Here is a 13,117-nt window from a genome sequence, read left to right as displayed (position 1 = left end):
TCCATGAACCAGCAGTGTGTCCTGGTGGCCAAAAAGGCCAATGGTGTCCTGGGGTACTTTAGGAAGAGCATTGCCAGCAGGTCAAGAGAGGAGATCCTCTCCCTCTACTCTGCCCTGGTGAGGAACATCTGGAGAGCTGTGTCCAATCCTGGGCTCCTCAGAGAGAGAGAGAGAGATGTGGAACTCCTGGAGCAGGTCCAGCAAAGGGCTACACAAAGATGTTTAGGGGACTGAGGCATCTCTAGTATGAGGAAAGGCTGAGGGACCTGGGCCTGTGCAGCCTCAAGAAGAGATGACTGAGAGGGGATCTCAACAACATATCTGAAGGAATAGTGCCAAGAGAATGGAGCCAGGCTCTTCCTCATGGTGCCAAGCAATAGGATAACAGGCAACAAACACAAACTGATACATAGGAAGTTCCACCTGTGGGAGGAAAAATTTCTGTATTGTGCAGGTGACTGAGCACTGGAACAGGTTGCTTAGAAAGGTTTGGAGTCTCCATCACTGGATATATTTGAGAACTGTCTGCCCACAATCCTGTGCCCTGTGCTGCAGGATGACACAGCTTGAGCAAGAAGCTTGGACCAGACAACCCACCATGTTACCTTCCAACCTGCCCCATGCTGTAACACTCTTTCACAGAACCTTGGAAGGGCATTTAAAAATAAGACATAGCTGAGTTGCTTCAAAAAGAATGTACTTCTGCAGAAAAGTCACTGCTTTCAAAAATTAACTACCGCTTACCAAAGAAGTTTTTAGCCAATGATTGTTCCATGCAATTTTATAAAAGTTGATCCTTTTCAAAGAGGAATTTCAGTAAGAAATGTTGCTAAAACATTCAAATTTCAAAGATTTCAACCACACTTATAAGCAAAACCCTACCAACAGCTTAAAAAAGGTTATATATGTCTAATACTGTTTGTTTTCTCCCATCTCAAAATATTCATATATTCATCATTTTGCTACTTGCTTTGCTCCTTTTCAAGAAATTTTTTAACCTGTTTAACAAGTTTTGGTCCAGGGCTGAATGGTGCAATGTGAGTCCAGAACTTGATTAGGAATACATGGAAGTTAAGACTCACAACAGTACCTAGAAAAGCCAAATAATTTCAAGTGTTTGGTTACAGTAAACTTTCAGTAGCAGTCTCAGGGGTCCTGGACATCATCATCGCATACATGTACTTCCTACATACTTCAGTTCCCTATGAAGATGGTAATGCTTCAAATATGAGTAAAAATACTGAGAGGCAGGCAAACTCAAATACAAATACTGATTTGGGGCATGGTGTATGACAGTAGGCTTGTCCCTCTCGTGTTTTTCACCTCCACAACATGCTACCTCAAGTCAGTTGGATTTCCAATTCTAGTGACCACTGGCAACTGAACACACCTGAGGTTACTGCAATATTTTCTTTTCCATGATAATCAGGTGTGTTGAGATGCCATGGAAAGTCAAGGCTCTTTACTTACACAATTAGAATAGACAGTGCTTCCAATTATCAAGGAGAAAACATTCTACAAGGAAGAAAGAATTCTGTGTTACCAGTTCAGCTCCTACTGAACTGTAAATAAAAGTCCTGGTTTAAGATCTAATGCTGCTTGTACAGCTAGACACACTTGTGACAAAAATCACAAATTCCATAAAACTGTTTAAACAGATGGGAAATTTAGCAAAAATTTCCTCCAAATTAATAAACAGATGTTTTGAATATATTACACAAGAAAACAGGTGAATGAAGTTACAGGCATTTCTCATGTTTTTAATGTTTGAAATAACAAACATTCACAGGATGTTATTGATGGTTAATAAAGTTGGTGCCACTAATCTTTAGGCATGGATCTTTAATTTCAGAATTAGTGAGAAGAATGAGGACAATTTGTAACTTTTAAAGCCCTGATAATACCAGCTGAAGATTCAGTAAGTCATTACAGCATGTATACATTTATATTCATTTTGGTTTTAAGGCCTATTCAATACCTTGGACCAGAAGGATCTCTTCATTCTAAATTGAGTTAGTCTACATCACTAATCAAAAGCAAAATACAAATTCTACTCATGCACTTGTGCAAACAAAATACCATAAATGATGGAATGTGCTAAAATGCTGCTTCATTTACTGCTGCTACAAGATCTACTGGAAAACATCAACAGCCTTATATGGAACTTGTCTCTTTCTTTGTGATCCCCTATAAACACAAATGGTTTAACAGTATTAAACAGTAATTAAAAAGAGATGATAATCTGGAACACTTCCATTTCTAAAGCTACTTATACATAACATGGGCTTAGGTAATTTTCCTTACAAATCTTTCTTCTTAACTAGCACAATTAGTTGAGTATGTTGTAAGCAGTTCAGGTAGATGGATCACACAGTAACAATTAAGCCATCAGAAAAACATAAAAAATGGTGGGTCAAGGTATCAACTGCTAAATACACAGGTTTGTATCAAGTTCAGATTTCTTATGCCTTCAATGAGAGATAGTCTACAAAAAATGCAAATACTGCATAATTGGAGAATGTATCAACTTGGATCTTCATTACTTCAGTCCTTCTTCACCATTAAATAAACCTAACTTTTGAAAGTCTCTTCTATTAAACTGACTGAAAAATTAAATTTACAGGGTCTTTTTGACATCTTTTAAAGACAGAGCAGACTGAATCATTCACTATTTTCCTTAGCCTAATGTTTTAGGTGCTAAGTTGCCTCCTAAAATTCCATCAAATAATAAATTTTCTCATTCATTTTCTTAAGAAAGGTTTTGCTGTTTCATTTAGAATTTGAAAGTGACTCCCATGAAAATAATAATAGTGTATCTAAAAATAGAGTAGAGAAGAGGTAAAAGATATTTACTTCATAATGAAGAATGAAAAATATCACTTCTATTTTGGATAAGCTAGTATAGAGGAAAGAAAAGATGAACAATTAGCTCTCTACCACAGTAAAACTTCTGAGATAAAATCAGATTGTAACTCACTTCAAGCCCAATGTTCTCTTCAGGTTCATAGGTTACAAATGATTTATAGTCACCATTTCTTACTTAGCATTCTGGCTTTTCCCATATTGTAAATACTTCATAATCAAAGCATTTTCTTGTTTCAGAAATACCTTCGCTAAAATAGCTTAATACAACTCAAAGTGCTTTAGATGAAAACAAATGTAAGTAAAATTTTTCTCTGTTTCTTTCCATGAGGAAAAAAAACCCTCTCTATGTCTGGTGCCTATATTCTATATTCCTCTTCTTTCACATTAGAGCTGTAAGTCTCCTCTTTCAGGTCACGTCTTCCACATAAAAGTGCTAAACTAATGCCGCTTAATGACAAATTAATGTCCATGAATAAAAAATACACCTCTAATAGCATAGAGTAATTTGCCATTACAATATCATCATTGGACATGCCCCTGGTTTAATACGATGTATTTAATTCATAACTTAATGAGTGATATATAAAAAGAGAGAGATGAACCCTGCAATTACATTTATGTGAGTCTGTCACCTTATTTGTAAAACCTTAGAGTCATTTACATTCAAATTAGAACAAATGAGTGATTTCACAAAGTGCAGTGATAAATGACCATTGCTACACAAGACAGAACTGTATTTCCTTTGAAAACATTAACAGTTTCCTATTATTTGTTAAAAATTACAATGCATATTGCCCAGTGTTGTGTGAATAATGACTTTTTTACTGATTAGGTCAGAAGACTAATACGGAGTAAAAATAAATAATTTTTCTTTTCATTTTTTCTGATTTTAGCTTGAATTTCTCTGCTGAAACTGTTATGGACTCACACTGCCACCTGCTGCCCAGGCCCGGGTAGGAAGGGCCCCGACTGCCTCATTTCAAGTCCAGTTCAGCCATTCTGGGTGTCATTTCTTGCAATAAACAAAATTTTCCTCCAGACCTCTAAGTGGACAAGTCGCTGAGAACACAAGCAGATAAAGATAGCTGAACTACCCAGTTACAAATACACATTTTGGAAGTGCATCCAAACTGCCTCAACTTGTCAGGAGAATTTAAAGTGAAATACACTGGGGACAGGGAGGGACAGGGAGAACATAAAACATTAGTATCGATCAGATGGCAATAAAACCAAAGAAGAATTTGTACACTAAGCATTCTGGCATTCATCAGCCACTGTTTACAGCTTTATAAAAATACTGGAAAGATTCCAGAGGCAGAAATCTTTCAGGGAATGATGGACAGAAAGGTCATCTAAAGAGTCTACACTGGCTAAAATGACAACATGAGAAGGACAGGGAGGGAAATTGTGAAGCCATACAGTTTCCCTGCTCCTATTTAAAACACACACCAAAGCTGCTTGCCCTTCCTGACGGAACCTGCAAAGAGATGGCAGATCCAGCACTATCTCCTCCCAATTTGTGACCTCTCCTGTAAATTTTCTGCAGAGGACTGGCAATGTGTACCCTACAGCTACCTAGACAGCTTGGGAACTCTGATCTTGCCAGCAACAGTTAACCTAGATGCTGCAGCATCATTTTTTTACACATCCATCATCAGTTTCAATACACACTGCAGATAAATAGCAGCAAGTGGATTATAGTAAGAATGGGATTCAAAGTGACTGGGTATTGTCACTTTGGTATATTTTCACCTTCCTCACTGATACCAACTGAAAAATTGAAAAAAAACCACCACCATTTTTTTCCTGAGTCCCATTTTAAGTTGGAATCCTTACTAGTGCAACCACATTTCATATATATAGATTATTATCTCTGTAATGTATCAGTACATTAAAGAGATAACAGAAAAAAAAAATCCTCAAGTTATTTTTTGAGTTTTGCCCAAGAACTGTTCTAATGACTATCAATAGCTCAATGACAACAGCTGACAAAACTTGCTCCTTCAAAAAATAGCAGGCTAGCACAGCAACAACTGGTTGTGTAACACTTAAAAACAGGGAAATGTACGACATTTTTTTTTCTACTTTGTATTCTTAGCATGGGAAGGTTACTTCACCACAGGATAAAGTCGGTAGACTTAAGCTTGCTGGTGGTGACTAATTCTGGGGGATTGAGGGGAGTGTGCAGAGTGTGCATGCATGTACTTAGATTAAAAACTCAGTATTAGTTAAAAAAGCAAGGCTTGGTTGCTAGATGACCTTTAGATTTTCTTTCCAGCAGTTTAATTCGCTCTATATGAAAAACCCAGGAGCTAAAATCCCAACTGATCTGGGGCTTCTAGCAATACAAAGGTGATGCTCTCAATCTCTGGTGTAGGAATTAATTCATCTCTGAAGGAGTTTATCTTAGTGAAAGTTGGGATTGTCACTGGCACTGTTCCAAATGGAGAAGTTTGGTTTAAGAAAAATAAATAGCTTTGAAGCTCTGGCTTACCCACACACATAAACCATGCACACTCCTCCTTTAAATCTACACACAAATTAATTTGTAGCTTCTTCCATTTAAAAACAGTAACATATTTCAATCTACAACACATTCAGATAGTTTAAAATTAGAAGAAGAAAATATTTAGATCATTAGGAATTTGTACACCAGGAAAAAAAATTGTTTTTTAAGCCTGAATTGACCATTAGAGAAGGTTAAAAATCAAATGCCCCTACCCAAGATAATTTGCCTGTTTCAATTATTACCATGAATTATTCCAGAAGGATTTATCAGTTGATTAATCTTATTTTTGTATCCCAAGTCTGATCCTCCTCACTGTCTGCTTTTGTATACAAGTAACCAGAGCAGGTTAGCACAGAGGCAGTTCCAAGAAAATTCCAGTTGACTGCTGTTGTACAATGCTGGGCCCAGGCTTATTTTAGTCACCCACCTAAAATGTTCTTTCCTTTTTATCTTAAATTAGCTGTCTTCAAAGATGGCATGACTGACATCAGTAGCAAGCAAGCAGAGTTCCATTTAAAGTAATGAAGCTTCTAAAAAGTAATCTGGCACATTTACCATTTAGCAGGGAACTTAATGCACTTAAAACTAACAGGAAAGTTGGCATCAAAGCTTCAAGTTCACCTGACACAAAAAACATTTAGGATACCAAGAAGAATTTCTACAAGTCAGAATAGCTTCAGCAGCAATCAGGATCATCACTGCCCATGTCTACTATACCTGCTCCTCCAAGGAACTATGAAATAAGAAATAATTTCCATAATTAAGAAACTATGAGAATAATAAATAATTTCCAGAATAAAGTACAAGGACAGTCACTTCAAATAAGTCTGTACTGAAACTATGCCACTGTCCAACCAATATACATAACATAAATTATATCCCTGACTCTGTCCAGTGTGTAAACTTAATTTGTTCTTCACAAAAGGTGCCTAATCTGACAACAGAAAATTAAAGGGATAAATGCAATCTAACAGTAATGCCACATCCTGCCTCTCAGAAATGAGTCTAAGCTTTGCTTTGGATTGCTCTGCAACTTCTAAACTCCTCACCCACAAGTATCATACCATGACTGTGTTCAGGATGTACCTAGAACTCCACTGAAAAAAAAATTATACTTCAGAATATACATAAAAATCACTTAGCTTTGAGATTTCAATTATGGGCAGTCCAATATCCCAGATCCCTGAATGCCAGTGGAAATCAACCTCTGCTTTAAAAACCAATTACTACCCACACAATACTGAGCTGTTGTTGATCAGTAGAAGGAAATTCCATTAAAAACTTACACTCTCGACAGCATTCCCTCCTTATCAAGACTCTTTGATTGTTGAAATAATTTGCAGTTTGTGGCTCTCTGGTACTGAATACACAAACAGTTGAGGAAAAAGACAAAAATTTCTCAGATCTACAAGCAGTTATGTAACTCAGACATACTCATGAAACAAACATTTTTATGTTCTGAATAAATGTTTTAACACATTTATTCTCTTGCATAAGAATAAAGTTGTCACGTATCCTTCAGAAAAACATTCACAAGCTTTAAAGTGCAAAATAGGTCATCACAAACACATTACCTAATACCATGTTCTCTACAGTCCCATTTAAAAAGTCCCTTTTCAGATGGCCACCACATTTAATGCCTTTGATTCGTTATCTCTTGCTTTTTCCTAAATCATGTGACAAACACGGTCCACTTTTAAAAGGCAAAGGAGATATTCACATAACCCATTCCTGTTTTCTTGCCAAGATTTTCTATTGGCTGCAGCTCTCTGCATTAGTCCCCTTTGAAATACCTCAGCCAAAACTGGCAATCAACCTGAGCTGGAGGAAGAACCTGGGAAACAAGAACCTAAGAGAATTGGTCGTGCAGGCTACAAGCAAATGCTGTGTGAGTGATCACAGACCTTAGTGCCACTGAAGGAACACAAAGTTCAAGCCTTTAGCTCTCCCACACCTCCGCAGCAGTTAAGGAAAATGCATTGCCTTACCGTTTGTTCAGCCTGAGACAGATGTGTGCTCTTACAAGCCTTGTTTCAATGTTTAATGTACCTGAGAATTATGCAGATGACATGAGAGATTCATGAATATGTATGTATCTCAAATAAAATACATCAGCATGCTTCAAAAAAGTCCCCTTCTACAAATGAAGCTAGAAACAAAACCCCCAAACAGCAGAGGTTGTGGAATAATCATAATTCAAGATATGAAAATGCTGATATGGGGGGAGAAGTTTGCACTACACAAAGCTGGAATTAAGACCAAAAGTAGGGAATACTTGGGCATTTCTCTTGTTTGCAAATAAAGAAAATATTATTTACCACAATAATATTTTACCATAAAAATATTATTTATCATAAAAGCATAGTTTTAAAATGAAAACTAGTAAATTATCAAATCTAAAATGAGCATAAGTTTTCAAATGAAAATATTGAATCAACATTAGATGCTATAGAACATTTGATAACGAGAAGTTTATAGATGATAAAATGCGTTTAATAAACTAGTAGTGTTGTCAGAAACCTCCACTGCATTGCCTAATTGGGGGTAGGGAGAAAATGTTCCTCTCACTTTTCCTGTCTTTCCTTTGATTGAGAACTCTTTTTAAAAAATGCCATAAATGCAATTTAAACAATTTGTTAAAGAATTATTTTTTTAAATTCATCAAAACATTAAAGTCCTCTAAGCTCTTTAGTCTATAAAAAAGAGGATCTGTCATAGTCAAAATAACATTTTGTTTATTCTGAGACAACCAAGAGGAAATTCCTTAAAGACCAGTCAATATAAAAGTCAGCATTGGCTGGAAATTATTCTGTCCTCAGTGAACTAGAAATAATTGTTAACAATCAGACACTTCAGCAATCACCTTAGATGAATCAGATCTTTACAGCATTCTTTGGAACCTCACAGACTACCAATGTGCCTTGAAACAGATACATGAACAGACAATGCCAATTGCATTTGTTGCCAAAAAACTCCATCCTTATTGAAATGCATGGCATTATTACAGGCCCCAGATAAAAGTATCAAAAAGAGATGAAAGTGTTCAAGACAGTTCCAATGAACTGTCAGGCTGGAAGATCTAGAGAAGAGCTGTAAGGAGTGCTAACAATAAGAGCAGCACTCATACAGGAAAAGCTTGGTCTAATCAAAACAATTAAAGGCAATCCTAACAAGTTAAAACTCTGTGTCATCATTACACAACAATACATGACAGCTAGGTCCCACACACTGTATTTCCTGAATTCAGGCTAAACTAAGCTAAGTTCATGATATCTGAACAATCCGAAACAGCATGAAAGAAATTCAGTAGCACTGCAAATGAAGAACTCTGGCACGCTCATTCACCAGAGAGAAGGGAAAGGGCAAGCACTATTCCCTTTCCAGCATTCGTATCACAGCACATGGGGTGACAAGGCACCACAGTTACCAACTGCAGAGAGGATAAGTGGTTTTAAGGAAGCCTTCTTTATCTACTTGGATTTCATTTGCAGATAGTAGTAAAATAAAGCAAGAGCTATTTTTTGAAGTCTATTTTTTGAAGTCACACAGTAATATGTAGAACATAAACAGATATTTGATTTAATTAGTTTGGACCTGAAAGATGCCATGGTTTTAAGGTACATGCAGTACCGTGTTGACCTCTGCTAAAAAGACTTGCAGCAACCACTCAAGGCTGATTACTTGCATGGACTGCAACCATACAAACAAACAAGACAGGTAAATTTTTACTGTGATCTATGCAGACTGCAGGTCTGTCTACATGTATGCCTTGCTGAGGTGAACTTGGTAAAAAAAATATTGTAAAAAGAGTAAGATACAGCCTAAATCCCAATGTGGTATAAGCTACAGCCACCTCACACATGTGCATGCAGATTCCAAACCTTTATGATGAGATCCTGATTCAAAAACAGGTTACAGAACTAGCACTGCCCTTTGTCTTCCACCGCATACTCTCCTGTTTTTTCCCCTTCGTCCACTACCTTATTCCTTATCTCAACTACTGTAAATCTGGACACTGGGTCCCACTTCCTCTTTACTTTTAGCGCAGTGTAGCTCCAGTTGTCCCACCCTGGCACACTATTCAAGGCACAACAGTGCTTTTTCACATCTTTCACACATCCCACAGCAACTGCAGACCACAACGCTGTGGTTTCTACGACTCATGAAAGACACAGTAATCTTGTAAGTTGTAGAAATGGAAAAAACATGCAAATAAACATATGCATGAGCCAAATGCATCAGAAGACATGAAATTAACAGGAAAAGCACTAGCAGGAGAGGAATTAAAGTGCCTCTGATTATTTTCCAAGTTATTTTGTGGTTGCACTTCATCTTAAAGGGCTTTTTCAACCTAAAGGTTTCTCTGACTGTCATGTCCAGAAAATTTTTAGTGCTCTGTTAATTACAGAGTCATTTGGAAGAAATATTCACTAACTCCAAAGTGTTGGGTTTTTTATGGGGCTAGTGTGATTTTGGGGTTGATTTATTTTTTTTAATTCATTAGCAATTTATTTCTAAATAATTGACTATAGCTTGCACATTAAGGCCAAGAATCAAAGCACTTCTAACTCTGTAGTTGCCTGTCTTTCCCCTGCAATGGCATTTGGATTAAAAGTATTAAGATGATACTAAGAGAAGAGCTACAAATACCAGAGGCTACTCAACACAGGTGATAGAAAAGAAGTTTTAGTTTAGCCTAAACAGGAAAAGTTAGCACAAGGGTTTATGTTGAGTATATACCTACATCCTCTCACATCCCTACCTGATGAGCACAACAAACCAACTTTTTCCTACTCTTTAATATTTTCTGTGGCTACTTTGCTGTAATAGTCTCTGTGGTTCAATTTCTGACAAAGTAAGAGCTACATAAGCATCAAAGACATGCTCACACTTACTGGTGTGTTTGAGGACCATTAAATACATTGTATATGACTACATGTGTTAGATTTATATCTTTCTCATGCCTGCCTGACAATCAGTAGGTCAAATGGTCTTGTGGCTTATTTGGTATCTCTCAGTTCTTATTTCTCAAACCAATCATCTTTCCCATGACAACCCATGTCTGTTTTCTCAGAAAAATTAAATCTCTTCCTGCATTCCTAAAAAAAAACCAAAAACAACTGCAGCTCTCTGTCAGCTCCTTTAACTTTCTAATCAATTAAATAAAAAATTAAATCAATTAAATATAAAGCACAAAATAATACCAACTTATTATCTGAATATACATTTTGAAGGGTTTCCTAAGGTTAACACTCAAAGAACAGATTCTTTCCCTGTAAGACACAAAGCCTTCAAGTACATCCTGAAGTTCTTAGCAGGAGAGGCTGCATGCCCCTGGTGCTCAGGAGCTCAGCGTGCTGCCAAGCACACTCCCACTGCTCAAAGGCAGCTACACTGTGGGAAGGCAAGTGCACACTAAGAGCACTGTGCTGATGTGCATCTCCATGCCCAAGTGCTGCCCAGGTGCAGTTAACACATCCCACTTCAGAAACAGTGATGAAAAGTTACTGACAGGAGCAAACAGTTCTGTAGAACTGCTATTGCCATTTTATTTTTAGAAGGCTTTTCACAGATACCCATCAAAGCCATGTTCTTGCTACCATCATACCATCATTCTTGCTGCCATTTCCTATACAAGCCAAGCTCAAAAAAAATCTTTACCGCAACTCAATTTTTTGGTTTGATAAAAGAATTGGCATTACAGGCATAAGGCTCATTGAGAAAAAGGTGCCATTAAAACAAGCCCTCTTCCTTCAGTGAGAGGCTGTAGTGCCCTGGAATAAATGTCAATTTTCTGTTGTGAATTACACATCTGAATTTGTCACAATACTCATGATCCTAATAGGGAAATATCTTCACATTTGGTACACTGAAGTAGAAGGCGGCAAATTCCCTGGTAAAAGGGGGAATCATGCTGTGGACCATTCTTGCTTTCAGGAATGAAATGGACAAAATGGATGGAGGGATAAAGCATCGACCATAAACTGAAACCCAAATTACACCCAAAAACCAGATCTCCCGAAATTCAGTTTTTGCCATTTAGATTACATCAGGTATTGTACTAATGGTCTCCTATTGAAATTAGGCTTGAAACAAAAGTGTACCAAACAGAAACAGCTGATCAGGCCAAAAAGCCTCACCTCAATGAGATAGTGAGAACATAAACTGAGAAGCTCCAGCAGCTGCAAATGACTCCCAGCTGCTAGGACGTCCTGTATCACCCCTGGTTCCAAGAGGATCTGTAAAGAAGAAAATGGAAGGTTTGTCATCTGGAAGATGTACTCAGAGTACTGGTGGAATATATTAAATATCTGAAATAACAAAGGCCTTTAAGTCAACATAAACAAGAGAATACAATAAAGCATATAGGGAAACCCTTTACAGAATAGGGACAGATTTTCTAAAGTTCATCTGAATTTCCCAAAGGATTTTTAAACTTTTTTTCGTTATTTTCTTTTTCCTGTAAGAGTCCCAAAGTCACAATATCCCTTAAACCCTTTGAAACTAAATGTGTGCTGTTTAAGAAGGAGACTTTTCAAAATAACAGAAGCTCATTTTGTTATCTGTATACTTAGATCCTTCCACACATACTGATGAATCAGGCCAACAGAATTGACTCACAAGTCTCCACTAATAATATTATTCATGCATGTAAAACAAATATAGACTAGGAACACCCTGCCTATTCTGCATGGTGCCACTTTATAATTTTCCTAACCACAGTCTTCATTTGAGAGAGCAGGGCTCTGAAAGCACAATGAGCATGTTGCTGGGGAAGTGCCAGAGAGGGCATGGAAACCAAGACTGATTATTCAGCTACTTGCTCACACGAAACTCCTACTCATTTCAATTAAAATCGTGTACAGGCAGCAGTAAGGATAATTGGGCCACAGCTTATAGACCACTGTCTTGGGGTCAGCTTGTTAGAGCATCCCTTTTGGGACACAAATATGTCTTTGGGAATATGGACACTGGTCAGCTTCTTATTAGCAATCAGATGACAAACTGTCTATATTAAAATCTTTTAAATAGCACAACATCAAAAAAAATCAGAAATGCATGATAAAAATTAAATTTTCAAAGCTGCTTGCTATATTCAATTTTATCCTTGTACTTCCCCTGGCAACTTTGGTTTCTCACCACATGAGGTCAGTCTCTCACTGCTCCACAGGGAAGCAAAGCTTGCTTTCAGATTCCTTTCTTTCTGCTGACACAATTCAGTTTTATCTCACAGCATAATCTGTGTACCTCAAGTGCAGTGGAATAAGGAAAATGGAAAACAAAAGGAAAGATATTCAAATGCATCTTTTGTAGTTTAACTATTTTTGAGGGAAATGAAAAAAGTGTATGCATTTCTTCAAGCAAAACCACAAAGTATCTCCAACATAATGGATATATTAGGAGGAGGACAGAAGGGGATTGATCCTTGATTATATCAAGAACTCATTTACATTGAGTTCTGGCAGCATATGAAATCCTTAATGCTTGTGCAAATCACTACATTTATTAATACTAGATTTTAAGTGAACATTATATGTCATTTACATACTATATAAAACATGAAGGCTCTTTATCTAGCCAGAAATTCATGTAAGGATCCTACTGCAAATGAGAAGCAGGCCCAGCACAATCCAGGTTTTTGGCTGGTGCTGCTGAGGTTGCTATGAATGATGAGAGGTAGTTGAACAGAAAGTTAGGATGGATTTCAGTAAGAAAAATATCTCCAACAGACACAGATATTAA

At 37.1% G+C, this 13,117-nt stretch overlaps 1 protein-coding gene across 4 annotated transcripts in view; it reads right to left on the bottom strand.

The window, feature by feature from the left end:
- Positions 1 to 13,117, bottom strand: part of KLHL32 (kelch like family member 32) — a 118,891-nt gene that overhangs the window by 49,150 nt on the left and 56,624 nt on the right. For all 4 annotated transcript variants that reach the window (XM_054279703.1, XM_054279706.1, XM_054279707.1 and 1 more), the window contains exon 5: positions 11,515 to 11,613. In XM_054279703.1, the coding sequence (XP_054135678.1) occupies positions 11,515 to 11,613 (99 nt within the window). The remainder of the gene's footprint in view (positions 1 to 11,514; positions 11,614 to 13,117) is intronic.

This window comes from Melozone crissalis, unplaced genomic scaffold (genome assembly GCF_028551555.1).
Source record: "Melozone crissalis strain CALT ecotype California unplaced genomic scaffold, PUWL_Pcris_2 ptg000027l_1, whole genome shotgun sequence".
Classification (NCBI taxonomy): domain Eukaryota; kingdom Metazoa; phylum Chordata; class Aves; order Passeriformes; family Passerellidae; genus Melozone; species Melozone crissalis.
Note: the sequence above shows the minus strand (reverse complement) of the source record. Positions and strands in the feature narration are given on the sequence as shown.